At 45.1% G+C, this 26,427-nt stretch overlaps 3 protein-coding genes across 7 annotated transcripts in view; 1 reads left to right on the forward strand and 2 right to left on the reverse strand.

Annotated features, from left to right (window-relative positions):
* The window catches only part of ARMC8 (armadillo repeat containing 8), a 191,165-nt gene extending 177,591 nt beyond the window's left edge, over window positions 1-13,574 (reverse strand). For 2 of the 5 annotated variants that reach the window (XM_050965443.1, XM_050965441.1), the window contains exons 1-2: window positions 13,335-13,573; window positions 9,768-9,844 (exon numbers count right to left, since the gene is read on the reverse strand). In XM_050965443.1, the coding sequence (XP_050821400.1) occupies window positions 9,768-9,844; window positions 13,335-13,379 (122 nt within the window). In that variant the 5' untranslated portion in view covers window positions 13,380-13,573. Of the gene's footprint in view, window positions 1-9,767; window positions 9,845-13,334 lie in introns of all 5 variants that reach the window. The other 3 variants (XM_050965445.1, XM_050965444.1, XM_050965442.1) reach the window with 3 other exon arrangements.
* PPP2R3A (protein phosphatase 2 regulatory subunit B''alpha) overlaps window positions 1-26,427 on the forward strand; it is a 767,863-nt gene that overhangs the window by 539,632 nt on the left and 201,804 nt on the right. The window lies entirely within an intron of this gene.
* The window catches only part of DBR1 (debranching RNA lariats 1), a 31,164-nt gene continuing 21,495 nt past the window's right edge, over window positions 16,759-26,427 (reverse strand). Inside the window, exon 8 of the mRNA XM_050965539.1 lies at window positions 16,759-19,799. Within this exon, the coding sequence (XP_050821496.1) occupies window positions 19,136-19,799 (664 nt within the window). The 3' untranslated portion in view covers window positions 16,759-19,135. The remainder of the gene's footprint in view (window positions 19,800-26,427) is intronic.

The raw sequence follows: 26,427 nt of genomic DNA on the forward strand, positions 1-26,427 counted from the left end.
ATTGGCGTTGGCCTGGATCGTCCTAATGAAGGGTAGGGCGACCCTGGTGGGAGCATCAGATGAGAGGATGGTGACGATGGGGTCCTCGATCTCAGAGACCTCCTCGGCTTGCAAGCTCAGATTTTGTGCTACTCGCCTAAGGAGGTCTTGGTGTGCCCTGAGATCTAGCGGAGGAGGGCTACTGGAGGAAGTGCCAGCCACCGCTTCGTCGGGGGAGGAGGATGAGGAGACCCCTGGTAAGAAAGTGTCCAGTGGGGGGTCCCCCTCAGCCCTCGCCTCTGTCTCAGGGGCAAGACCAGGGTCTTGCTGCTTCGATCCTTCCTCTCCATCAGGGGAGGGAGGGGGGCGAGACAACGAAGCCTCTGGCACCCTGTGCTCCGCCGTTGCAGGCCTAGCAGGAAGCTGTTGGGGGCCCTGGGCTTGATGGTATGCCCAGGGTGTCCAAAACCCCCACTGCTGCGGACCCTGGTCCTGTTGCGGAGGGTCCTGAAACAATGCCGCCTGCCTGTCGGTGCCCAGTGCATACACGCTGTCCGCTTGAGACGACACCGACGGCTGTCTAGAAGGCCATGGCGGGGCCGACCGCGGCTGATACGAGTCTGCGCGGTTCGGCACCGAAGATGTTCTCGGTGCCGGGGATCGGTACCGGGAGTCATAGCGGCGCTGGGATCGGGACCGGGTTCTGTCTCGGTGCCGGGATCTGGATCGGTACCAGCCGCTGCTTCGGTGCCGGGATCGGGACCGGGACCTGCCACCAGCTCGGTGCCGGGAGGTCGACCGGCGCGGTGAGTGACGGCGAGACTGGCTCCTAGAGTCACGGTGCCGGTATCAACGGCTGGAGTCAGACCGCGACCGTCTAAAGGTCGATCGGTGCCGCGAGTGCGACCGGTACCGCCAAGGGGAGCGGTGCCGGGACTGCGAGCGGCGGCGGGATCTCGAGCGACTGTGGCGTCGGGACCTCGATCGCGAGCGCGAGTCCCGAGACGGTGCCGTCATCATGGGCTTGCCCCTAGATGCTACCCGCACCGGAGATACCGGGGGTGGCGGCTGAGTAGACTCAGTCAGGGCGATAAGGTCCCGTGCCGAGGCGAAGGTCTCCGGAGTGGATGGGACCAATAGCTCAACCCCAGATCTTATGGGGGAGCTTGGTGGTACCGGACTCGACGGACCCACCGGGCCCGGAGTCGACGGTGCCGGTAGCGCCGCGGCCGATGTCGATGCCGGGCGCTCCATTCGGGTCTGCCTGGCTGGAGTAGCAGACGCTGATGGTCTCGCTTCTGCACCCGGTGCCGGGGAAGGTCGGTGCCGGGGAGTCTTTCCGGTGCCGGTGCGATCCGGTGCCGGCGTCGAGATCACGGCCTGTGAAGCTGCTGGGTCAAGTGCCGCCTCCATTAGGAGAGTCCTGAGTCTCTGGTCTCTCTCCTTCTTTGTCCTGGGCTTAAAAGCCTTGCAAATGCGGCACTTGTCCGACCTGTGCGATTCCCCCAGGCACTTTAGACACGCGTCGTGGGGGTCGCTGGTTGGCATAGGCTTTTTACAGGCCGCACACTGCTTAAAGCCCGGCGAACCAGGCATGAGCCCGGTGCCGGGAAGGGCTACAGCCCAGACCGGCGAACAACTATATACAAATACTATTTACACTACAACTAATTAACTAACTATACTTAACGACTAACTAACAACTGTAGTAATAACGGTAGTTAACAAGGAGAGCTAGGGACGTGGAGGACAGCTATGCCGCGCTCCACAGTTCCAACGACCGACACGGCGGTAAGAAGGAACTGAGGAGCGGGTCGGCCGGCAAGGGCATATATCGAGCGCCATGGCGGCGCCACTCCAGGGGGCGACCTGCCGGCCCACTGGAGTTGCTAGGGTAAAAAGTTTCCGACGAACGTGCATGCGCGGCGCGCGCACCTAACTGGAATGGATGTGAGCAATCACTCGAAGAAGAAGCACTGTTCTGACGGGAGCAGGGAAAAGTCACTTCTAACCAAGGGGCAGAGGAAGGAGGAGAGGAAGTCCAGTGATTAAGGTGCAAGCCTGGGACGCTGGAGACAAAGGTTCAACTCCCTGGTCTGCCATAGGCTTCCTGTATAACCTTAATGAAGGTTACAACCTTATGCAAGAGACAAGGCGGGCTAATATCTTTTGTAGGACCAACTTCTATTGGTGGAAAAGACAAGCTTGAAGACCTCAGGTCTTCAAGCAACAGAAGGTGGTCAAGTAAAAGATATCATCTCACTCACCTTGTCTCTCTCATGTCCTGGAATCAACATGGCTACAACAACACTGCAAACAACAGCCTCTATGCCTCAGGTTCCCCAGCAGCAGAGTGGAGACAACAGCGCTTTCCTACCTCACAGGGGTGTTATGAGAATAAATACGTTAAGAGACTGCAAGGTGCTCAGATTGCATGGTAGTGGGGTTTAGATAGTACCTAGGATAAGAAGGCAGGACTACTCCAAACAAGAGCTTCTACATTCCAGCCAAGCTCCTGTTGAAATGCTTAGTTTGCAATCTAATATGGTGCAGAAAGTTACTTTGTATACTAAAAACCACAAAGCACCCACTTGGATTTTTTAACATTAGTTGCTTTTATTATACACATGATTCTCAATGAGTTTCAGGGAAGACCAGCGGTCTGTTAAATTACCAGCTTACAGACAACTCAACAGAACAAATTTCTTAGCTTCTCTAAAACTGTATCAAGATTTAAATGAGCTTAGATTTTGCAAATGCAGAAAGCATAAAGAATTCATCTTTGACTATTCAAAACCCTTTTAACTAGCAAAAAGGCAAGACACACAAGACCTCTAAGTTCAGTTCATGCATTTCACAACTCTAATCTTTCAGTAGTCAGATTAAGTAAAACTGTACCCCAAATTTTTTCAAATGCTTTCTCATCTTCAGTGTTCACTATTAGAGAGCGCTCTATCCAAAGCAATGTTCAGACTGCCATTAAGGCCCTCTATTTTTCCTCACTCTCAGTTTTTTCAATAAATTCTCCCTTTACAGTCAAAGCGTTCCCATGTTGGGCCTTTTGGGGGATTTAGATAAGAGCAAAACAACTGAAGTGCCTTTTTAAAAAAAAACAAAACCCACACATCAGAATAAACTTTAGAAGATTAAGTTTGTGTGGGTGTGTGTGTGTGCGTGTTTTTTTCTAACTGAAGGCTAGTCACCACACCAACTAAGAAAGAGTTAGTGTTAAGAAAACAAAATTCACAACAGGTGCACTAAAAAGTTTCCACCAAAACTTAAGAGTTTCAGTGCAATCCATGGAATTATATATTTACAGACACAATTTTAACTGGATTTGTTTGTCAGTTTGTGTTTGCTTTTCTCTGTACCGCTATTTAAGCAAGGTCAACAGAAAAATTAGTGTTTGCATCTCTTCCTGATTTCCACCCCCAAAAGCCAGGGAAAAACAAGGAAATTTTAGGCAGAACTGGTAGCTACTGTTGTCTAACACTTTTCCATTACAAAAACCTGTTTTTCAATTGTCTATAACTCTGCCAAGCTGTTCAGGTAAAACTTTCCATATCCACATATATATGCCTGCCTCTGGTTGACATTTTGGAAAGCATCAGCAAAAGTTGTTCAGTCATATCCAAGAATGAAGGGGAATCCACATTTTACCTGTGCTAAAAAAGGTTTCCCAAGTTTAATTCAGAAGCATTACCATCTATAGGCTTTGGAACATGGAACTGAAATTTGGTGGTGTTTGCGTTAATGTCAGATGCGCCTGGCTTTTGCTTTCCCTGTGAAAAATCCACCCAAATTTGACCAAGTTATATGCAGATACTCAGAGCTTTGTTAGAGGCTGGCAGCTGTTCTCCAAAGAATCTGCCTGCAATGAACATGCTCCACTGGGGTGACCAGATAAATCAGGACAGGGGCTAGGGGGTAACAGGCACTTATATAAGACAAAGCCCCATATATCAGGCCTGTCCCTATAAAATAGGGACATCTGGTCACCCTATGCTCCACCCACACATAACTCCTATGTCCCTAGTGGACACACAAATCTCACTGAGGCCTGGGGCTACTGAAAGTGCTCAGCATATCTTCTTCATAAATTCCAAAGCCAAAAGGGACTACTGGGATCATGTAGTCTGACCTCCTGTGTAATACAGACCATAGAACTTCCCCAAAATAATTCTTAGAGTATATATTTTAGAAAAACATCCAATCTTGATTTAAAAATTACCAGTTATGGAGAATCCACCATAACCCTTGATAAATTGCTCCACTGATTAACTACTCACTGTTAATTTACCCCTTATTTCAAGCCTGAATTTGTCTAGCTTCAACTTTCAGCCATTGGGTCGTATTATATATTTCTATGCTAGTGTGAAGAGCCTATTATCAAATATTTGTTACCCATCTAGATAATTATAGACTGTAATCAAGTCACCCCTTATTCTCTTTGTTCAGCTAAACAGATTGAGCTCCTTCAGTCTGTCACTATAAAGCATGTTTTCTAATCCTTTCATCATTCTTGAGGCTCTTCTCTGAACCTCTCTAATTTATCAACATCCTTCCAGTATTGTGGAAACCAGAACTGGACACGCTATTGCAGCAGCAGTCACACCAGTGCAACCTACAGAGGTAATATAATCTCTCTACTCCTACTCGAGATTCCCCTGTTTATGTATCCAAGGATTGCATTGGCTCATTTGACACAGTGGACTGGGAACTCCTCATGTTCAGCTTGATTATCCATCAATATCCCCAAACCTTTTCAGAGTCACTGTTTCCCAGGATAGAGTCCCCCATTCTGTAAGAGTAGCCTATATTCTTTGTTCCTAGATTTATATGTTTACATTTAACCATATTAAAAAGCATAATGTTTGCTTGCGCCTGCTTACCAAGCAATCCAGATCACCCTGTATCAATGACCTATCCTCTTTATTATTTACCACTCCCACATTTATTGTGTCACCTGCAAACTATCAGTAATAATTAATGTTTTCTTCCAGGTCATTAATAAAAATGTTTAATAGTATAGGGTCAAAAACCAATCCCTATGGGAACCTAGTAAAAACACACCCACTCCATGATGATTCCCTGTTTACAATTATATTTAGAGACCTATCAGTTAGCCAGTTTTTAATCCATTTAATATGTGCCATGCTAATTTGATACTGTTCTACTTTTTTTTAATTAACATGTTGTGCAGTACCAAGTCAAATGCCTCACAGAAGTCTAAGACCTTGTCTACACATAAAAATTAAGCCGACATATAGCCACCGCAGTAATCACAGCAGCTTTCATGTCCACAGTGGCCCCTTCTGTTGGCAGTGCGGGTCCTCACCAGGAGCTCTTCTACCAACTCATGTGAGGCACTATGGGGCACTGATGGCCCCTCACAGCCCAGAGCGCCAGCCCTGCTTCTGGGGCTGCCAATCTGGAGCCCTGCTGTCACTTCCCAGTGAGGGATTTGAGGGAGGGAGGGGAAGGAGAGCCCGACAGCCTCCCAGTGAGGGACTGGGGGATGGAGGCAGAGAAGAACGCAAGACTGACAGCCTCCTGGTGAGGGATTGGGGAGGGGAGGGGGAACGTGGAAGTGGAGTTACTAGGTCAATGTAGTGGGAGACTTTCATCAGCAGGAGCACCATTGTAGTGTAGACACCTACAGAGTTAGGTCAAAGTAAGCTGCTTTACATCGACTTAGGGCTGGTCTACATTCCAGAGGTAAGTATATTACATCAAAATGTTACTTTTCTCAATCAAACTTTATCTCATCAATAAACTCATGTTGATTGGCATTAACTATATTACCCTCCTTTAAGTCTTTATTCATCCCACATCAACTGCTCCATTATCTTGTTTGGGACTGATGTCAGACTGACAGGCCTATAATTACACAGATCATCCAGTTTAGTCTTTTAATGTATTGGCAAATTAGCTTTCTTCCAGTCCTCTGGAACTTTTCCAGTATTCCAAGACCTTTTGAAAATGAATATCAATGTTCAAGCAAGATCTTCAACCGTCTCTTTTTAAAAACCTCTTGGATACAAGTTACCTGGACCTACGGATTTAAAAATTTAAAAAGTATTGGCTGCCTCCACCACCCAGAGGCTACTGCTCTAATTTCAAGGCAGGATCTTCCTGGAAGCTTCTCTCTCTCATGTTGCTGCCAAGGCCCACAGCAACAGGCTCAGAAGAACTGGCTGTTTAAAGCAACCAGTTCAGGGGAGAATTGTCCCCTGCTGCACCCCACAGCACTAGTGCCCAAAAGGTGGGGAAAGCAAGAGGTGAGACCCCAGGTCCCCAAAGGGGAAGGATGGGTGAGAAAGGAATGCATATAAGTACCATGCGGAGGAGTGCAGTGAGAAAGAGGCAAGATGCAGTGTCCAGAATACAGGATTGAGACACGAAAAGTTGATGAAGGGGGTAGGGGTGTGGGGATGACTGTCTACTGTGGGAACAAAGAGCTAATTTGACAAAAAGCGAGGAAACAAAATGCATTTATTTAAATTGTCTTTAATGCAATATTTAACTTCACTAACTGATGAGCACATTCTGCAGTCACACTAGATTGCAAGATTCACTTCTTGCCAGTGAATTTTACTCCTAGTCCACAGCCTGAGTGAAAAGTCCTCACCACAGAATGAGTCTGATGCCTCTGACCTAGGGAAATGCTTTTGATGATTAGTTGAGTTATCTGAAGAGGCTGACTGCAATTTTTGCTTCATTTTTTCCTTAGAGACTTATGGCCAAACTTGGCTAGAAAATGAGATGGGCTTGGGAAGGAACCATCAGTGAGACTGTGGACCTTGGCCTTCTCAAAAAGCAAGCATGAGGAAAAGGAGAGTGGAGATGGAGTCTGATCTTTCTACACTGAGTGAGGACAAAGAATCTGTAACATTTACACTTCATGATTTGGGGTAGGGTGTCTTGATCCAAGTCAGAGATGCTGTTTAAACAGAGAACTTGAGGCTTAAGAGCCAGTTGGGAGCCTGAGGTGTTTCTAGTTCTATAAGAGCAGACTGACTCAAGAGGCAGTGTTGTAGTGTGTTTGTGGACTTTCAAGCTAGTAATCCACAGAGGGGCCAGGCATTAGCACCAAGACACATTCTGGAACACATGGAAAAACAAGCTGTCTACGGGCAGTATGAGACATCCCATCCCTTATCTGTCTCCTGGCCCTCTGAATACCTGGTCTTTTCACATCTTCTAGTAAACCTAGTTAACATCAGCCAGAAAGAGACAGTTGAAAGGCAAGGAGACAGCCTGTCACAGGAAGTGAGTCCTGGGCAGCTCAAGGCCTTTTTTGCAGTGTTGCTGTGTAAAGGTGGAGGGATGAAGCATTTGTGGACCCAACTGGAGACAGGAAACAACCTTATAGCACCAGTCAACAAACCCTGAAAGTTTTCCTTCAAAGTCAACACCCTCTCCCTACTACTACTGATGCTAGGCTAGAGGAAGAGAAAAAATAGATTCTGCCTGAGCAAGTTGAGAGAGGGCTTCCCTGTATTGAGGCTGAGTCAGAAGGTCAATACAATGTTCTATACATACTAGCAAGGGAAGACTGTTGAAAAGACGGTTACTCACCTTTGTAACTGTTGTTCTTCGAGATGTGTTGCTCACATCCATTCCAGTTAGGTGTGCGCGCCGCGCGTGCACATTCGTCGGAAAACTTTTACCCTAGCAACTCAGTGGGCCGGCAGGTCGCCCCCTAGAGTGGCGCCGTCATGGTGCCCGATATATACCCCTGCCAGCCCACCCGCTCCTCAGTTCCTTCTTGCCGGCTACTCCGACAGTGGGGAAGGAGGGCGGGTGTGGAATGGATATGAGCAACACATCTCGAAGAACAACAGTTACAAAGGTGAGTAACCGTCTTTTCTTCTTCGAGTGATTGCTCATATCCATTCCAGTTAGGTGAATCCCAAGCCTTACGTAGGCGGTGGGGTCGGAGTGAAATGTGGCAGAATGAAAACTGCTGAGCCAGAGGCTACAGCAGCACTTGACTGTTGAACCAGGGCATACTGCGAAGCAAAGGTATGGACCGAGGCCCAATGGAGCTGCGCGACAGATCTCGTGGGTAGGAACACGAGCCAGCAAGGCGGCAGATGAAGCCTGAGCCCTGGTAGAATGCACGGTGATGTGGCTTGGGGAAATATGAGCCAAATCATAACAAGTGCGGATGTACGCCATCACCCAAGATGAGATCCTCTGAGAGGAAAACAAGCAAGCCTTCCCTTTGGTCTGCTACCGTGACAGAGCTGGGGCACCTTACGAAATGGTTCTGTCAGCGCAATATAAATGCGAGCACTCTACAGATGTCCAGGGAGTGCAATTGTTGCGCCCATTGTGTTGAGCTGTGGGTAACATGAAAGGCCGAAACCACCTTAGGGAGGAAAGCCGGGTGTGATCATAACTGCACCTTGTCTTTGTGAAACCTAGTGTACGGCAGAACCACAGTAAGAGCTCTGAGCTCGGAGACTCGTCTGGCCGATGTAACAGCTACGAGGAAAGTTGTCGTCCAAGACAGGTATAGCAGAGGGCCGGTCGCGAACGGCTCGAATGGGGGAGACATAAGTCTGGTTAAAACTAGGTTGACGTCCCAGGTTGGGGCTGGGCTGCGCACCCAAGGGTGCAAGCGCTCCAAGCCCTTGAGGGACCTCGAACCCATAGAGTGTGAGAACACGGAACGTCCACCTTAGCCTGACTGGAAGGTAGAGATGGCTGCCAAGTGTACCCTCAGCGATGATACCGCCAGGTCCTGCCGCTGAAGGCCAGAGGCAGGCCAAATAGAGGGGATCGAGACCTCAGTAGGAGCAAGATCGAGCGTATTGCACCTGTAGAAGAAACGCTTCCACTCGGCCAGGTACGTTGACCAGGTGGAAGGCTTCCTGCCACCCAGCTCAGTTACGCAGCAGCCACACCGTGAGGCGAAGAGGCTGCAGGTCCGGGTGACGAAGCCTGTCGTGGCCCTGAGTGATGAGGTCTGGGTGGGGTGGCAGGGTAATTGGGTTGGTTATTGACAGGCCGAGCAACGTGGTATATCAGTGCTGCCTGGACCACGCTGGAGTGATCATGATGATGCGTGCTCTGCCCCTGCGGAGTTTGAGTAGGACCTAATGAACCAGTGGGAACAGTGGGAAGGCGTAAACGAGTTGGCCTTTCCACGACATCAGGAATGCATCCAAGATCGATCCCGAGGAGAGACCTTGGAAGGAGCAGAACATAACTATATACGAGAACTACGAGTAGCTAGGGAAGTGGAGGTCAGCTAAGCCGCGCTCCACTGTTCCAACGACCGACACGGGCAGTAAGAAGGAACTGAGGAGCGGGTGGGCCGGCAGGGGTATATATCGAGCACCATGACGGCGCCACTCTAGGGGGCGACCTGCCGGCCCACTGAGTTGCTAGGGTAAAAGTTTTCCGACGAATGTGCACGCGCGGTGCACACACCTAACTGGAATGGATATGAGCAATCACTCGAAGAAGAAGCAGGGGTTGCACACATCTGCTATGGTGACGGAATAAGGACAGAATTCCAATCAGACCTGAAAGGAGAGCACCTGCTGCTCTTCTGGTGATTGTGAGGTTCCGCTACCAACAGTATGCATTACAAAGCGATAATATACTAAAATGTGATTGTGTGTTTGTATTCGATCCATGTAATACTTTCCAAAATAAATTCATGTAGAAATTTGCAGAGTACCTCTTTCTTTCCCTTCAAGTGCAAAGCTGCTGGGTTTCAAGCAAACAGACTACTTATGATAGAACTTCAAACTCAAGTTCATATTACTTACATGACACCTTGAAGGACTTTCTGGGGATCAGGATCAAATAATCTGTCAACATAATGGCGACTGCTAGCAGTTACTTCCTATGGAGAAAAAGACAATTTAAACTTTGTCAATTCATGTAGTGGCAAATTCCAAACTAACAGCAATGCCTAATGAGACACAAAACTCTATAAAACATACCAGAAAAGATTGCGATAGAACTGCATGATCACATTCAAATGCTTAATATTTACAACCAAACAACTTCTAATTTGGGAGTTAACACTGTGTTTGAGAGTGCAATTTTGAATGGGATGTGCATATTTTGGTATTCATACATTGGGAATGAAAGGGAGTTGTACAGGCATTGTGTGGGCTTTTGGGCATTCTAATGTTTGTGTTTGAGGCATATGAGTCATGTTTGGTCTAGATGTCAGGGTTGTATTAATTTGCAGTTTAACCACTTTTTTGTTTTTGAATGGAAAAGCAACACTTGCAGAACATTACCGCTTGGTTAACTTTTTCTGCGTAAATGTATTATAACCCCACACAGGAAAAAAGTTAATAAAACAATTAAGGTTGCTCAAGAGGAATACCCACCTACATAAGCCCTAAAAACAAGGAAGTGCTCAGTTAAGGTATCCTTCTTTAATACACCTTACCCTCACACATCACATTCATCACTTCCATTGACAGAGTCTGCCTTTCTATAAATAAGTCCAACACACTCCATCACATACAGTAACAATACACATTGCATTCCTCACAAGACTAATTTAAAACTCTGATCTCAGAAACAACATATGTATCCGCTAAATATTTATGCACCAGTGATTAGTTATTTTCCCTTAAGATGTCCAAGGTTGGAAGTGCATGCAAGTGACTAGCATCCAAAATCAACGGTGGAAGAAGGGAGGGAAAGCTTCCACTCTAAGCTCACAATGACATACAACAAAGCGTTTCCTTCATCTCAGCAAACTGTTCTCAACTTCCCAGAAAATGAATTCATCAGGCCACAATAGAAGTGGCCTAATTTTCAAAGGTGAAGAGAACCCACAGATTCCACTGACTAATGGAATTTGCCGGTACTCAGCACTCCTGAAAGTCTGACGACTTATTTAGGCTTTCCTAAACTAACATATAGAGCTAACCACAGGCATCTAGTTTAGAAGAATGGATGCCAACCTGGAAAAATGGTATTGTTTGCCAGCTGAGTCTATTCCCTTTATTGGACTTCTCACATTCCTCCCCAGTGACTTCCTTGAGGAATTAAAGAGAACTATAAGTTCAATCATGCTTTTTGAGTGTGGAAATACTTGCCCTTGGATTTAGTTTACTCTTCTTTATCAAGCAGGATTTCAAGAATGTCCACTATCTTCCTCCCTACCGTCTCATGACTATCTGGGAGAAGCAAGAAGAACCTAAAGGCCCCGATTCATTATGCCACCTACATTCTGCATGAGTGTTTGGCTATCTGTCCCAAGGATGAAGCTTTTGAGAACAGAACGGGCTCAGTAGTGGACTTTCACTGCCACCAGAAATATATCCAAAGCAAACCATAATTGTGTATAGATGCAAAATGAAGACCTCCCAATAAGTGCTGATTCTAATCTAGACTGTCCTTTGGCCTATTGACTAGTACTAACCCTGCCACACAAAGGTTAACTTGTTCACTCACTGCTGGGAGGAACATCTCATCACCAATAACCATAAGAAGCAGTCTGTCAAACCTCCACAGTTTTTTCATAGTTATTGCTACCAGAATTTATTTGCTCACAATTTCAAATATATAACCTTCAATCTTGTAAGGAGTAGCGAACAGAACTTGTAATATAAAAAACAAGCAGTGATTGGGGTATAACCTTGGCACTATTCCATTCAAACACAAGTTACACTTACTTTCATGCTGCTTAAAAGCTTAATAATAAAAATTAAAGACAGAGATGCTTCAGCTTTTAAGGTACCCACTTCAGACTGGCGAGTAGGATTTTGGTTCACAATGTTTTCATTTTAAGATATGGGACAGCTGCATTCAGTAATAAACACTGTTACCCAGAGGTGAAGCGGCAATGTATTCCTTTATTTTGCTATTTAAACAAAAACACTGCCAATTATAACTAAGTCAAAGAAGCACAACGACACACTTCCCTTTTTTTCTAATCACAATCTCCCACTTTTTCTCAGCGCAATAGTCGGTGGCACTAGAGAGGAACCACCATGGGTATTCTGTCTGTTATCTCCTCCCTTCAGGCCAACAGGAAGAGGAAATGCTTTCATGCTATGATTCCTGTTTTTTTCCACTCTAAAACTCCAGTGCTGTAGAGTGAGGGCAACATGTTGTCTACACACCATGTCAGCATAGCAGCAGTGGATGAGCCTCTTCACGAGACAGCAGCAACATGGCCATCAGACGTGCCACAAAGAGCAGTCTTCTGTGACCAAGACAAAACTACCACTTGCCAGTGATGAATGGGCAAGGGAGCTTCAGAAGCCATGAACTGACAGCAGTTTTCATACGCAAGGACCCTGCACCCCTATATACGGTGCAAAGTTTATAGTGAGTGTGTGTAGACTCAACACCAATACAGGTAGAGGAAGGTAAAATGAATACTTTCTGAAAAAAGGAAGTAATACTACCATATCTGCATCGGGGGGGGGGGGGGAAGAGAAAAAAAAAACACTGAGAATCCTGAATATTTAACATCCAAGACATCCAAGACATTGATTTTTTTTAAATTAGAGTATCCAACACGAAGTGTTAGTATATAAATACTGTTTTGGCTCTTACATCTTTCCTCACATCAAACTATAAGGCATCTATTAGCTACACAATAAAATACAGATACATACATAAAAGACACTAAGCTATAAGTTTTCTGTCTTCATAGAAGCACCATTTTCATTTCTGTATTCCCTTTTTTCCCCAACAGACACATTCTCTCCCTCTTTCATGCTTTTATCTAATTTGTCCAGTTTTATCTATTTCCTCTACCCTTTTCCACCTCTTCCTCATGTCTCATATGTGCTTCCCCAACCACACTATCATCTCTTTCCCCTTCAGTGCATCCCTCCTGGATCCTCCCCAGCTCCACAAAGGGGTGCCTTATCTTGCTTGGGGCCCACCGTCCTCTGTAGCAAAGTAAGAGCTGGGAGGGACGAGAAAGCGATCTGAGGTGGCTCTCTACCCAGCCTGGGCCCCTGTGGTTTCTCCCAAGTCTCCCTCCCCCGGGACACACAGGCGTCGGGCACTGGGGGTCACACTCACACCAGGGGGGCACTTCCTATCTCTGAACTGACAGGCACAGGCCATGGTGGCAGGCACAGCCAAGCCTCTGGCCGCGGGCCCAACAGGGCAAGTCTGGGGAAGCGTCCCCGCCTGACAGCACCTAACGCTGCTCGCCTGGGACAGAGCCACGCTGACCTCAGTAAGGGAACCGGGGCGCCCAGGGGAAGGGCAGTGGGGAGCCAGAGCCCCCGGCAGCCCGCGTCCCCACTGGGGCTCCGTCGGGCTTCCCCCACCTACATGACCCCGCACAAGACAAGCCGCCGAGCGGGCCCGAGTGCTCCGCGGGGGAAGGGCCAGGTACTCACCGAGAGGACGCTCATGCGGAGCGGCGTCTCTAGCACACACGCCATCTTGGGGGCGCGCGCGGCAACGACAGCACCCAACCGCGCGCGAGGCGGCCTGCGCTACCGCCGCCGAGCCTGCCCCATCGCCTTGGGTGGGGGAGGGGGTGGTACTAGCGCCCGCTGGGCCACAGGAGTTGCTCTAACGAATCGGCTAGCGCCAAACCCAAACTCGCTGTCTGTGGCCCAAACCGGTGCACATGCGCTCATTGAGGCCTTTGGCGCCCTGAAGGGGGGGAGGTGAATTTTTCCTTGGGGGGGGGGAAGAGTTACAGTGCGCATGTGCCAGTAGCACCACAGAGGTCTTTATGGTGCCGTCAGACTCCTTGTTGTTCTTGTGGCTACAGATTAACACGGCTACCCTGTTCATAGCGGGGACGGAGCGCAGGGAGACAGGGTCGGGAGGAGGGAATGCGGAAAGGTGAGGTAGGGAGATGGGAGGTGGAAGGGGTATGGGGATTGGGAGAACAGGGAGGTGTGGGAAGACAGGGAGATGAGTGGGAGGAGGAAGGGAACCTACGGAGGTGAGCGAACACAGGGTGGTGAGGATGGAAGGCGAGGGGGCACAAAGTGAGTGAGCACAGTGGAATAAGGATGGAGTAGGAGGGAGCACGTGGGGGGTGGGTGGGGCTGGAAGGCGAGGGAGCGCAAGCTGGTGAGTGGAAGGACAGGTGCATAGTTATAGCAAAAGATAGATTCATAGACTCTAGGACTGGATGGGACCTCGAGAGATCATCAAGTCCAGTCCCCTGCCCTAATGGCAGGACCAAATACTGTCCAGACCATCCCTGATAGACATTTATCTAACCTACTCTTAAATATCTCCAGAGACGGAGATTTCACAACCTCCCTAGGCAATTTATTCTACCCTGACAAGAACTTTTTCCTAATGTCCAACCTAAATCTCCCTTGCTGCAGTTTACCCCATTGCTTCTTGTTCTATCATTAGAGGCTAAGGTGAACAAGTTTTCTCCCTCCTCCTGATGACACCCTTTTAGATATCTGAAAACTGCTATCATGTCCCCTCTCAATCTTCTCTTTTCAAAACTGAACAAACCCAATTCTTTCAGCCTTCCTTCATAGGTCATGTTCTCAAGACCTTTAATCATTCTTGTTGCTCTTCTCTGGACCCTCTCCAATCTCTCCACATCTTTCTTGAAATGCGGTGCCCAGAACTGGACACAATACTCCAGTTGAGGCCTAACCAGCGCAGAGTAAAGCGGAAGAATGACTTCTCGTGTCTTGCTCAACACACCTGTTAATGCATCCCAGAATCATGTTTGTTTTTGCAACAGTATCACACTGTTGACTCATATTTAGCTTGTGGTCCACTATGACTCCTAGATCTCTTTCTGCTATACTCCTTCCTAGACAGTCTCTGCCCATTCTGTATGTGTGAAACTGATTGTTCCTTCCTAAGTGGAGCACTTTGCATTTGTCTTTATTGAACTCCATCCGGTTTACCTCAGACCATTTCTCCAATTTGTCCAGATCATTTTGAATTTTGACCCTGTCCTCCAAAGCAGTTGCAATCCCTCCTAGTTTGGTATCGTCTGCAAACTTAATAAGCGTACTTTCTATGCCAACATCTAAGTGGTTGATGAAGATATTGAACAGAGCCGGTCCCAAAACAGACTCCTGCGGAACCCCACTTGTAATACCTTTCCAGCAAGATTGGGAGCTAGATACTAGTCAATTGTGTGTACTATAGAAAACTAAGGTAAAGGATTCTTATCCATTAACACAAATAGAAAAATATGCTTGATGCTGAAACATGTTCATTCTGGTTTTCTGCACTAGATCTTGGCAATAGAAATAAATTCAAATGACAGAGAAAAGACCACTTTTACTGCAGGGCAACAGCTGTGGCAAATTAATGGTTTTTGGCTTGTGTTCCCTTACTAGCTTTGGGACTCTTATGTAAAAAGCATTCCATGGAATGGTACTCTCAGCTTATCTGTAATAGCAAGAAGATATCTTGGTGAGTTCTAACACTTCTGAGGAGGAACTGATGCAGTTACAAATGGTCTGTGATAAATTTGTGTGCCAATCTGAAATTGAAACCAAAGAAATACAAGCAGATTCTAAAGTAGCAGGCTGTCTTGGGGAACACAGGCATTTCCACTGACAATAAGAAAATTAGTCTGACTCCCCAGACACTTGCAGATGTGCAGCGTTTGGCAGGGCTCTGCTCATAGTACAGGAGGTTCATTCATGGGTTCGCCCATAGAACTTAAACCATTGCATAGCTAGGTGAAAATTGAAACCATTGCCATAGTGTGATTTGGCTTTCAGTGTTAATGACACTTGTGACCCCTCTACTCTCAACCTACTTGCAATTCAAAACCCCTTTATATTAGACACATATGCTAGTGCTTAGGAATGGAGCTAGTATAAAAGGGTAGTGGCTTATTGGTTTAAACATTCCTTGTGTTAGACATAAGCTAAGGACACCAGTAGACCTCTAATATGGAGTTCCAGAAAAACCTATGTAGAAACACTACAGTGCACAGAGGATATAGTAAAAGGGGAACACTAAGACATAATTATAGTCCATAATTGATTAGCACAGAGCAAAACTAGTTGCTTAGGGTACGTCTTCACTAGCCGCTGTATCGGTGGGTAGCAATCGATTGCTCGGGGATCGATATATCGCATCTAGATGAGACGCGATATATCGATCCCCGAACGCGCTTATATTGATTCCGTAACTCCACCAACCCGAACGGAGTTGCGGAATCGACAAGGGGAGACACGGACATCGATCCCGCACCATGAGGACGGTGAGTAATTCGATCTTAGATACTTCGATTTCAGCTACGTTATTCATGTAGCTGAAGTTGCGTATCTAAGATCGATTTTCCCCCGTAGTGTAGACCAGCCCTTAGAGTGGGTTGGGGTCAGCTCCCCATTTTGTGTTGGCCATTTTTGGGAGTACATAATTCCAGAACTTTTCTTCTTCAGCTTCTTGAGGTGTTCTTTGAATGGCAACGGTTGGTCTATGTGACCCAAAGGTACATTGGATGTATCTAGTGCTCAAGGCTTGTACCATTCCATGATATCTGGAAGTTTTGCTTGTCTCACCATGTTTTGGGTGGAAGTTGCACACTTGTACTTATGGGTACTGTGCACCAGTAAAGTCACATTAGAGCGATGCATGCAAAATTGATAGTGAATTTGATCCTATAAGATCAGTACAGCAACCTTGAAACTGACTCCCACCTAGTCATTTTACTGCTTTGCAGAGACTGCACCACCATCGGTGACACAGGCTACCTTCATTTGTGAAGCACTCAGATGCTACAGCAATGACTGCCCATACGAAATACTGTATCAAGAGTGAATGGTGTGCAGTAAATAAGACAATAGGGCCACACACATTGAATGATAAGGATAAAATGAGTATATGATTTATCTGCTCAAAGTGTCATTCATTCTGTGCCCCGAAAGAAGCAGGGGTTTTATGGAAAAAAAACAACACGCAAGTTTACAATAATGCATATGAACAAAGGGGACCAGATCAGGTTTCAGGTCCAGCTTTTGAGAATCCTTGACTTTGCAACCTTAACATTCTGATTCTGAAGCAGGTGTGTACAGTAGTTAAGACTTTTATAGGATGTCCCATGAACCTCTCTTTGTCCTACTCCTAGTCTCCTCCCTCCTCAACACCACGTCCCAGTCCTATGCCCTCCACTGACTCCACATCCCAGTCTCCCCCCTACTCTGCTCAGGCCCACTTCCTCATCTGTTTGCATTCTAACCAGGCTACTTCCTCCTTAGATGCCAAACTAAGGGTACGTCTACACTACCCGCCAGATCAGCAGGTAGTGACCGATCAGGATCGATTTATCATGTCTAGTGTAGACACGATAAATTGATCCTTGATCACTCTGCTGTCGACTCCTGTACTCCACCACGGCGAGAAGCAGAAGTGGAGTCGACAGGGAAGTGGCTGCAGCCAACCCCACGCCATGAGGACACAAGGTAAGTCAACCTAAGATATGTTGACTTCAGCTACGCTATTCTCGTAGCTGAAGTGGCGTATCTTAGGTCAACCCCCCCTCCCCCCATGTAGACCAGGCCTAAGAAGTTTGAGTCTGTGCAAGCAACAATTTTCAGAGGTTCATAACTCTGACAGAATTTCATGGGGACAGTGAAAGGCATATCACTAACAGTAAGGTAACCCCCTCATATTTTAGCACCAAATGATGGAGGCACTAGAGCTTCAACAAAACAATTAAATTTAATGTGCAAAAAAAAACCAAAACCACCCACAAATATAGGGCTAGAAGGGATTTTGAGACATCAGCTAGCTAGCCCATCCCCCTTGCACTGAGGCAGGACCAAGTAAAACCTAGGTCATCCCTGACAGGTGCTTGTCTAAACTGTTCTTAAAAGCCTCCAGTGACGGCAATTCCACAGCCTCCCTAAGTAACCTGTTCCTGTACTTAACTATCTTTAGATACTAGAAAAAACACATTCTAACTAACCTGAAACTTCCTTGTTACAAACTAAGCTGAATATTTCTTCTCCCACCCTGGGTAGACATGAGAGAACAAAAGCTCACTATCCTCCTTGATAACCTCTTACATATTTAAAGATTGTGTCCCTCAGCCTTCTCTTCTCTAGAGGATAGGTGCCTAGTTCTTTCATTTATTTCCTTATCTCAAAATGAGATTAGGAAATAGTTTTTTTACTTCAAGTTTCAAAGTAAGAGAGCTAGCATGGAACATTTTAGCCCAAATAGTTAGAGTTTGACAAAGTTATAAGCAACTGCAAACAGGATCTTAATGGAACATGTTAGGTAACATTTACTACACGTATCACTACCTACTGTAAGTGTATAAACTTTCAGCCCTCTCCCCAGAAAGCACCAAACACAACAGCTTACCCATAAAGTCAGAAGATTCAAATTTAGAGTTATTGAGGCAGTAATTCAGATACAAAATGTATATCAGGTTATTGCTAGATAATTTTAGCTTACATTGGTATTTTAATTTTGAAATACTGTTCTGAACTTTTGGGAGAGAAGCACATGAGAATTGATATTGAAAACAAATGCACTCGCCTTCAACATATTAGCGTCATAATTTGTTTGCAATGTGAGATTTCTTTTCTGTATAGATAGAACTAAAATTTAAAACCAGTATTAGACAATGCATGTAATACATATTCATATTTTTAAAGACACCAACTGCCAAGATCTTCCACTGCAGAAACAGTAACTCCAGAGAAATAAAAATCATGATCATCTTCTCTTACTGCTCTTTTTATCTTGGGAGTACTGCTTTTAACCACACTGCAGACAATTACTGTATTATCTATTCTGTACTAAGTGTTACCACTAGCTGAAAGATAGCATTAAAGGCAATGCAAAGATCCTCTCCTTCCAAACCTAACTACAATTTAAAGAAATTCTCTCTCGGTTAATTAAGTATTACAGTTATTGTATGGAGGCAAAGCAGAATGTAAATAAAATGAGTTAATTATCAAAAGCTGAAGCAGAACCAACTGATTATACACCAACTTAAAATCTTTCTACAATACACTTAGTTGAAAAGGACTGAGCAAGACTATTACTAAACAGGTATTCTGCTTCATTAGTAGTTTTGTAGCATACTGTAGTATGTAGCATAAAAATAGTACTGATCACTTCAAATGCTGAATTTTAAAAAGTTCTCACCATTGCCCCCAACACACCAAAAAAGGTAGCTAGTTACAGCAGTTAATAAAACCTGTGTGACCTTAATGCATTTTCATTATACTTAATCTTCATCCTCTGTGGCATAGATAGCCTGATTCCGTCTTTTAATTTTCTTCATGGCACTGTTTCCGTTTTCATTTTTACCAATCCGCTTTAAAGCTCTTTCATTTAAACTCTTCTCTTCAGTCTGCTCACTCACACCAGATTTCTCCAGGTCTTCATTGGTGGAGTCTATAGCATCATCAGAGGATACCATCATGGAATCTGGCATGATCCTGGTGTCAGAAAAACTTGCTGAAAAGTCAGGAGGGTGATCAGGTGAAGGATCCACAGAACAGGTACTTTGATCTTCATCACCACCCTCTTCATCCAGCATTATTTCATCTGGGTTAATAGATGAAGACAGCCCAGAATTATCTGTATAATATTCACTGGGCTCCTCTGCTGACTCAGTACTGTCCATTTCCTCCTCCTCCTCATATTCTCCCCGAACTGAGCCCTCTTCTTTTACTTGCTGAATCCTGTCATTAATATCGGTGAGGCCAAACTGGGCACAAAACTCAGTGGTCTGTGGATTGATTATATGAACTGGTTCCATATTTTTCTGCGGTTTGTAGGGGTCATAACAAGCAGCTGTCACACTGAAGTTACAGGGAATTTTGAGGTTATGGCTCAGCTCTTCCAATATCTCTTTGAGGGCTCCTTCTGTTGCACTGTAATCCCACCTACAGGAATAAAAAACAAATGTCAGATTCTGATGAGCTCAATTAGCCAAGACATCTCTCTTCCTGTTCTTGTTTGAAGAGGTTCTCTTTATAGACATATCTTCTTTTTGATAAACTGAACAGATTGAGCCCTGAGTATCACTGTAAGGCATTTTCTACATCCCTCAAACTATTTGTGTCTCTTCTCTGAACTCTCTCTAATTCATCATTATCCTTTTAAGATTATGGAGTCCAGTAATGATCTCACAAATACCATATACAGAGGCAAAGTCTTCCTTGATGTGCAAAAGAATTTAAGATTACCTAAAATATTTTGAACAATCACTCAAACTGATGTGAATATTGGAACTTTTACATTTGACTGAACTATTATCTACATTTTAGGCTAGAAATCACCACATAAGGACTATAGATTCAGCTTCCCTGAAACCCCTAATGTCTTTTTAACTGCAAGCCCCAGTTGATAGGAGATACCATTATAGGAAGATAATTATTCCTAACCTGTTAACAATGAGGCACAATTACTTTATACTGGAAAAGCCAGAATTCCCATCCAAATATTATGGCTGACTAAAATATAATTACTAATGTGGATAGGTTAATTTATGCTAAACTAACCCAAATAGATGTTTTAAACAAGACTCCCGTTCTTCAGTTATTCTGAATGGAGGATTTATTCTTTAAACCAAAAGCTCAGCTTTCTTATGCAGGCATATGCAAAATGAACACAAATACTGATAGAATGTGTGAGGAATGGAAGTTTCCACTCAACGTATGTATGCACACATGTACTGCCAGTGAAATGTTGGCATATCAGCAAACAGTGTTATCACAAAACAGGGCACACTCATTAAGAATATGGTTCTTAACCCCTCACTCTAGCAAATGAAAAGAGATTCATTAAACCACAGTGGCAGTCATCCTGGAGCTCCTGCAAGCTGATCAAATCGTGGGCCTGAATACCAATCTCATGGAAGTTCAGGCAGCAATACTGTAGTGCAGGGATGGCCAACCTGAGCCTGAGAAGGAGCCAGAATTTACCAATGTACATTGCCAAAGAGCCACAGTAACATGTCAGTAGCCCCCACCATCAGCTTCCTCCTCTCAGCATCTCCCACCTGATCAGTGCCTTCCCCTCCCTCCGCTCACCCGCTGATCAGCTGTTTTGTGGCCTGCGGTGTGGGAGGGGGGAGAGCAAGGGGGGTGTGGGAGGGGGGAGAGCAAGGGCATGGCAGGCTCAGGGGAAGGGGCAGAGTCGAGGCAGGGCTTTTGGCAGAGCCAGGGGTTGAGCAGTGAGCACCCCCTGGCCCATTGGAAAAGTTGGCACCTGTAGCTCCAGCCCCCAAGTCGGTGCCTATACAAGGAGCCTCATTAACTTCTGAAGAGCCGCATGTGGCTCCAGAGCCACAGGTTGGCCACCCCGGCTGTAGTGTACAGTAGTACCCCTGGTACTGGGAATGGTCTTGTGACCTCCTATTAGAATCGCTGGGAAGGATTTCACAGAATCACAGAAATGTAGGGCTGGAGGGTGTGACATTCTATACTTTGAGGGAGCATCCTATAACTCCCCTATCCCACATTTATATACAATTGTGATCTTGCATATAAAGCAGGCCATGTGAGGTATCAGAGGAAAGGTTATGATCTGCTGAAAGTCATTTTTCTATCTAAATGTGTATATCATTAATGCATATGAAGTTATGAGAATGTGTGTACGCTGTCACTAAAATATGCTGTGGGTTTGGGAAGCACTCAGATACTAGCTCTCCAGAGAATGACAAGGGAGGTAATCAACGCCCGGCGGGTGGGTGCTAAACAGACATCACCAGCCATTGTCCAGTGGAGGAGTTACAATTCAATAACACACTTGCACAAGGCCATACCAGGGGAATTGCTCAACCTTGCCTGGAGACTCAGCAATGCCCACCAAACGTGCCTGGACTTGTGTTCTCCAAGCACATGGACTGAGGGTATAAAACAGAACACAGTGGCCACATGCTGGGACTTTTCTCCTTCCACCACCTATGCTGCAAACAACAAAGACCACCCAGAAGACCGAAGATGCCAACAGAGGGGACTGACCCAGGTTTAAGGACAAACCTGTATATTTAGGACTGCAATATCCAGTGGGGTGAGAAAAAATGCTTAATCTATATGTTGCCCAGTCTAATAGCATGCAGTCTAAACTCTCAACCCTTATATTTTATTTTGGTAACTAACTAACTTTTTGCCTATCATTAATAATCACTTAAAATCCATCTTTTTTAGTCAATAAATTTGTTTAACTGTTCATCTTTACCAGTGAGTTTGCCTGAAGTGTTTGGTAAGGGTGTTTGCTCACGTTTACAAAGGCTGGTGTATATCCACTTTCCATTGATGAAGTGGTGAACCAATTAATAAATTTGCACTGCTTAAGCAGTGCAAGACCGTGTATTCCCAATGTAGAAAGCTGGGAGGATTTGGCTGGTGCCCCTTTCTCTGTGTGATTCTTGAGTGGCTCTGGGAGCATTCACACAATTTAGCTGGGTGTGGGACTCCACATGCTTTAGTGCTCAGTGATAGCACCTGGAAAGGCTTGCTGCTTGTCACTAGCAAGGCATTGAGAAAGACATCCCAGGCTGAAGAGAGTTAAGGGGCACAGCGGTCCCACAGTCCCAGGCTGCACCCCAGCGATCCCATCGCAGAAGGGACCTTGAGAGATCATCTAATCCAGCCACCCATACTGAGATAGGATCAAATATACCCAGACCCTCCCTGACAGGTGTTTGTCCCACCTGTTCTTAAAAACCTCCAAGGATGGGGATTCCACAACATCCCTATTTCAGAGCTTAACTATCCTTATAAAGTTTTTCCCCCAATATCTAACCTAAATCTCTCTTGATCCAGCATTAGCCAATTACTACTTCTACCTTCAGCAAACATGGAGAATAACTGCTCACCATGCTCTTTATAGCAGCACTTAATACATTTGATGACTTACCAGGTTCCCCTATCAGTGTTCTTTCAAAATTAAAGATGTCCAGATTTAAAAAAAAACAAAAACAAAAACAAAAAAACCCAAAAACCACACTTTTCTTAGGTCATATTGTCTAAAACTTTTTAATTTTTGTTTCTCTCCTCTGGACTTTCTCCAGTTTGTCCACATTTTTCCTAAAGTGTGGTGCCCAAAGCTGGACACAGTACTCCAGCTGAGAGCTCAGCTGTGCAGAGTACTTATTGGGTTCCGGGCTCAGCAGTGCAGAGTAGAACAGAACAATTACTTCACATGTCTTACATATGACATTCCTGTTACTATATCCCAAAGTGACCTTTGCCTTTTTTGCACCTGCATCACATTACTGACTCAATTTGTGTTCCTGCAACTTCTATTTTTGAGTCCAGTTTCTAGTAGTAGCATGCTTTGTAAGAAGAGTAGAACATTTGCAAGCTAACGTATGACATTGCAAGGTAAAGGTCATGCTTGGGTCTCTGCCAGAATGTAGGCCCAACAAATCAGTCTTCCAACAGGAGAATCACCCTTGCCTCATTTGACCCCAAAATTCCTAAAGGAGGGAAGGCTACATCACCTGGATGTCTACAGTACAATAAGATCTATTCTTTAGGAAGTCTCAGACATTTGATCCATCACCAAGGCTTCAAGATAAAGTGGCCTCCATGGCTATAGTCTGTTGCTGGATTAGGATACTGATCAGAGACTTACTACTGCAGCAGGAAAGTTAACTTTTGCTCTCATTTTACAGTGGGGGGGGGGGAGGGAGGCACACACGTGTGTGGCAGGCAGGGCAGTGAAATCCTTTTTAATGGATATTTGCAGGGCTGTCTTCTGCTTGCACTTTTGCCAAAGTTTATAGAATAGGTTCATGGTTTGCAGGCTCTGGAGAAAGGTAGTGGAGGCAGTAGTCAAATAATAATCCCTCCTATACTAAATAACTGCTTTGGGTGGTTTCAACATCTGGACTTAGTAAAGAAAGTTTCATCTTTTTAACATTTTTCATTCTAAGGCTCCCTGAAGATTTGGATGCACATCACACCAGCAAATCACTTGAAGCTTTTTGCAGTATGTTCAAGTTGCTACTGCTAAATGTATCAGTTAATGGCTGTTGAATACTGTCAATTGATGAACTTTGTTTGGTACTGCTTTAATTGTATTCAGCTGAAAACAAAGAAACAGCTAGTGCTGTCTGTGATATGAAATCAAAAGCCTTAATATTCTGGCTCAATGTGTACCTTGGGGGGAATTATAACCCGAACATCTGAACTGGTGAAGAAAGAGGAAGCTATTAGAAGCAAGCAAAATTTCTCCATATCAAATTTATATGGTGCTTTACAAAACTGATTAAAAACCTTTCCAGCTACAGGAAGCTTACAATCTAAAATAAGACACATACAAAGATATTTAAACAGGTCAAGAAAGGAAGGACTAACACTTCCAGTAAGAGGGTAAGAAGTGGTTGAAGAGGTGGGTTTTAAAGAGGTGTCTGAAACAGGGGAGAAAGAGGGCTAAATATATAAAATATGTCACCTGTTTTCCTGAAATGAGACCATACTTGCATATACAGTACACCCTTGCTATAATGAACCCCTGGGGATCCAAGTAATTCGTTAGATGTAGCCAGGGGTTCCTTATATCAGGAGAGGGGAATAGCTCCAGTCCCGGGGGAGCACATTCAAGCCCTCCACCTTTGTGACCACAGGGCCAGGGAAGGATTCAGTGACCATGTTCACTATAGCCCAGTGGTTCTCAAACTTTAGTAACCCAAGAACCCTCATTTTGATTTAAAATTTTGCCACGGACCCCAGCCCCCCCGCCCCGCCCACTCAGCCCCATTCCATTCCTTCCCCCAAGGCCCTGCCCCCACTCCTTTTCACTCCCTCCACTGAGAGTGCCCCATCCCCGCTCCTCTCCCCCTCCTTCCCCAGCACCTCAGGGAACAGCATGCAGAAGGCACTGGGAGGGAAGGGAAGGAGTTGATCAGCAGGACCCATGGACCCCCTGGAGTTCCCTCATGAACCCCTCAAGGGTCCACGGACCCCAGTTTGAGAAGCACTGCTATAGCCCAAGGTTTGGCTATTGTGAAGCATGTTATAGTGAGGTTCTACTGTACAAAGTTGCCTGATTGCAGAAGTTCCTCAATCATTCAAATCTTCCTGAAAGGAGCTGTCTGTCTATCAGAACAGCAAAAGAAATGAAAAGCAGAAAACACTTCCGCAACACCTTCCTCAGAGGTAATGTGAAAAATTTCCAACAGTTGAGCAGTTCTGATGGGTATGATTCTGATTTACTCATCTACTGTAACATATAGACACAAGGAGCTAAAGCTCTGGATGAAACTTCCTCTTGGGAATAAAGTCAGCACAAGGCATGCATCATTTAAAACTTAAGTAGGGTTTAGATGAGATAGCTTTGTGCTGGGCCTCTCAATATAGGGATGAACTTGACCCAGAGTGCATTAGCCATCTTCTCTTTTATAGTAATTTAAGAAGAAGGTCTTCCATGGGTTGCAAACATGATTTTGTCCTTGAAGTCTGTCTCTGCACAAACTATATTCATTAGGCAATACCTATTTCTTAACTTTATAAAGCAATTTAATGTATCTTATTAAACTTGTATTCATATCAAAATGTTGTAGACAAAATTTAATGCATAACAACATTTAGACTGGATATGCTTCTGCAACATTAAGGTCTCTTTTCAGTTGCTTACAACTGATCCAACTTCTACCTTTTGGGGCTGAAATGATCCATGCTTGGTCTTTGCCCAAGACCAGATTTTTTCTAAAAGCTTGAGTACAAGTAGACTGGCTTTGTCTGAGTACAAGGTACACTATTTTTCATTTGAAGGCTACTCTAAAATTGGCTTAGTGGGGAGGTAGTATAAACCGGAAATGTGCCAGATACATAATCCTTCAGTTACATATATGCCAGTATCTATTGTCAAAGCTTCCCATGCTGGCAAGCCTAGGATAAATCCAGCTGAGAAAATGTCAAGAAAAGACTTTGCTCTCGGTGAGACTTAGACATCTTGCAGGTTTACTGAACATCTGATGTAATCAACTCCACTTTCCAAGTACATTTGCTCTTTAGGATCAAGGTCTCTTGTTTAATCACCAACCTATGCCTCTACAAGTACACACAGACCACCTTAGACACAGCCAGTTTATCCAGGTACAACAGAATATATGCCCTTTCATAGGGCCCCAAGGGAGGAAAGGCTTGGCACTGGAAGTGCTGGTCCAGGATAATAAATTGCAAAAATTCTGTTCAGACTGCAGAATTGGCACATATAGGGATATACCCAGAATAACCAGGAAGCATAAGAATCCACCCAAGTTCATTTCTTGAGAAACTGCCTTTAAAGTGGCTCCATTCTGATACTTTGTATCCTAAGAAAAGTTGAACTTTTTCCAATGGAGAACTGAGTACAGACTCCTTGCTTTGGAGACAGTGAGAAAGACTTAGATCCCCATGTTGTTCTCATCCTCCAGAACCCGGGAGATGGCTGTCTATTCAGAAAGTGGCTTAGGGTCTCAAGCACCATTTGGCCAACAAGTCTATTGCATTGTGCTAAGTTGCTCAAGGTTTCACACCAGCCTTTATTTCTATCTCTGTACGCTACCATTTCCAGGAC

The sequence above is a fragment of the Gopherus flavomarginatus genome, chromosome 8, assembly GCF_025201925.1.
Source record: "Gopherus flavomarginatus isolate rGopFla2 chromosome 8, rGopFla2.mat.asm, whole genome shotgun sequence".
Lineage (NCBI taxonomy): Eukaryota > Metazoa > Chordata > Testudines > Testudinidae > Gopherus > Gopherus flavomarginatus.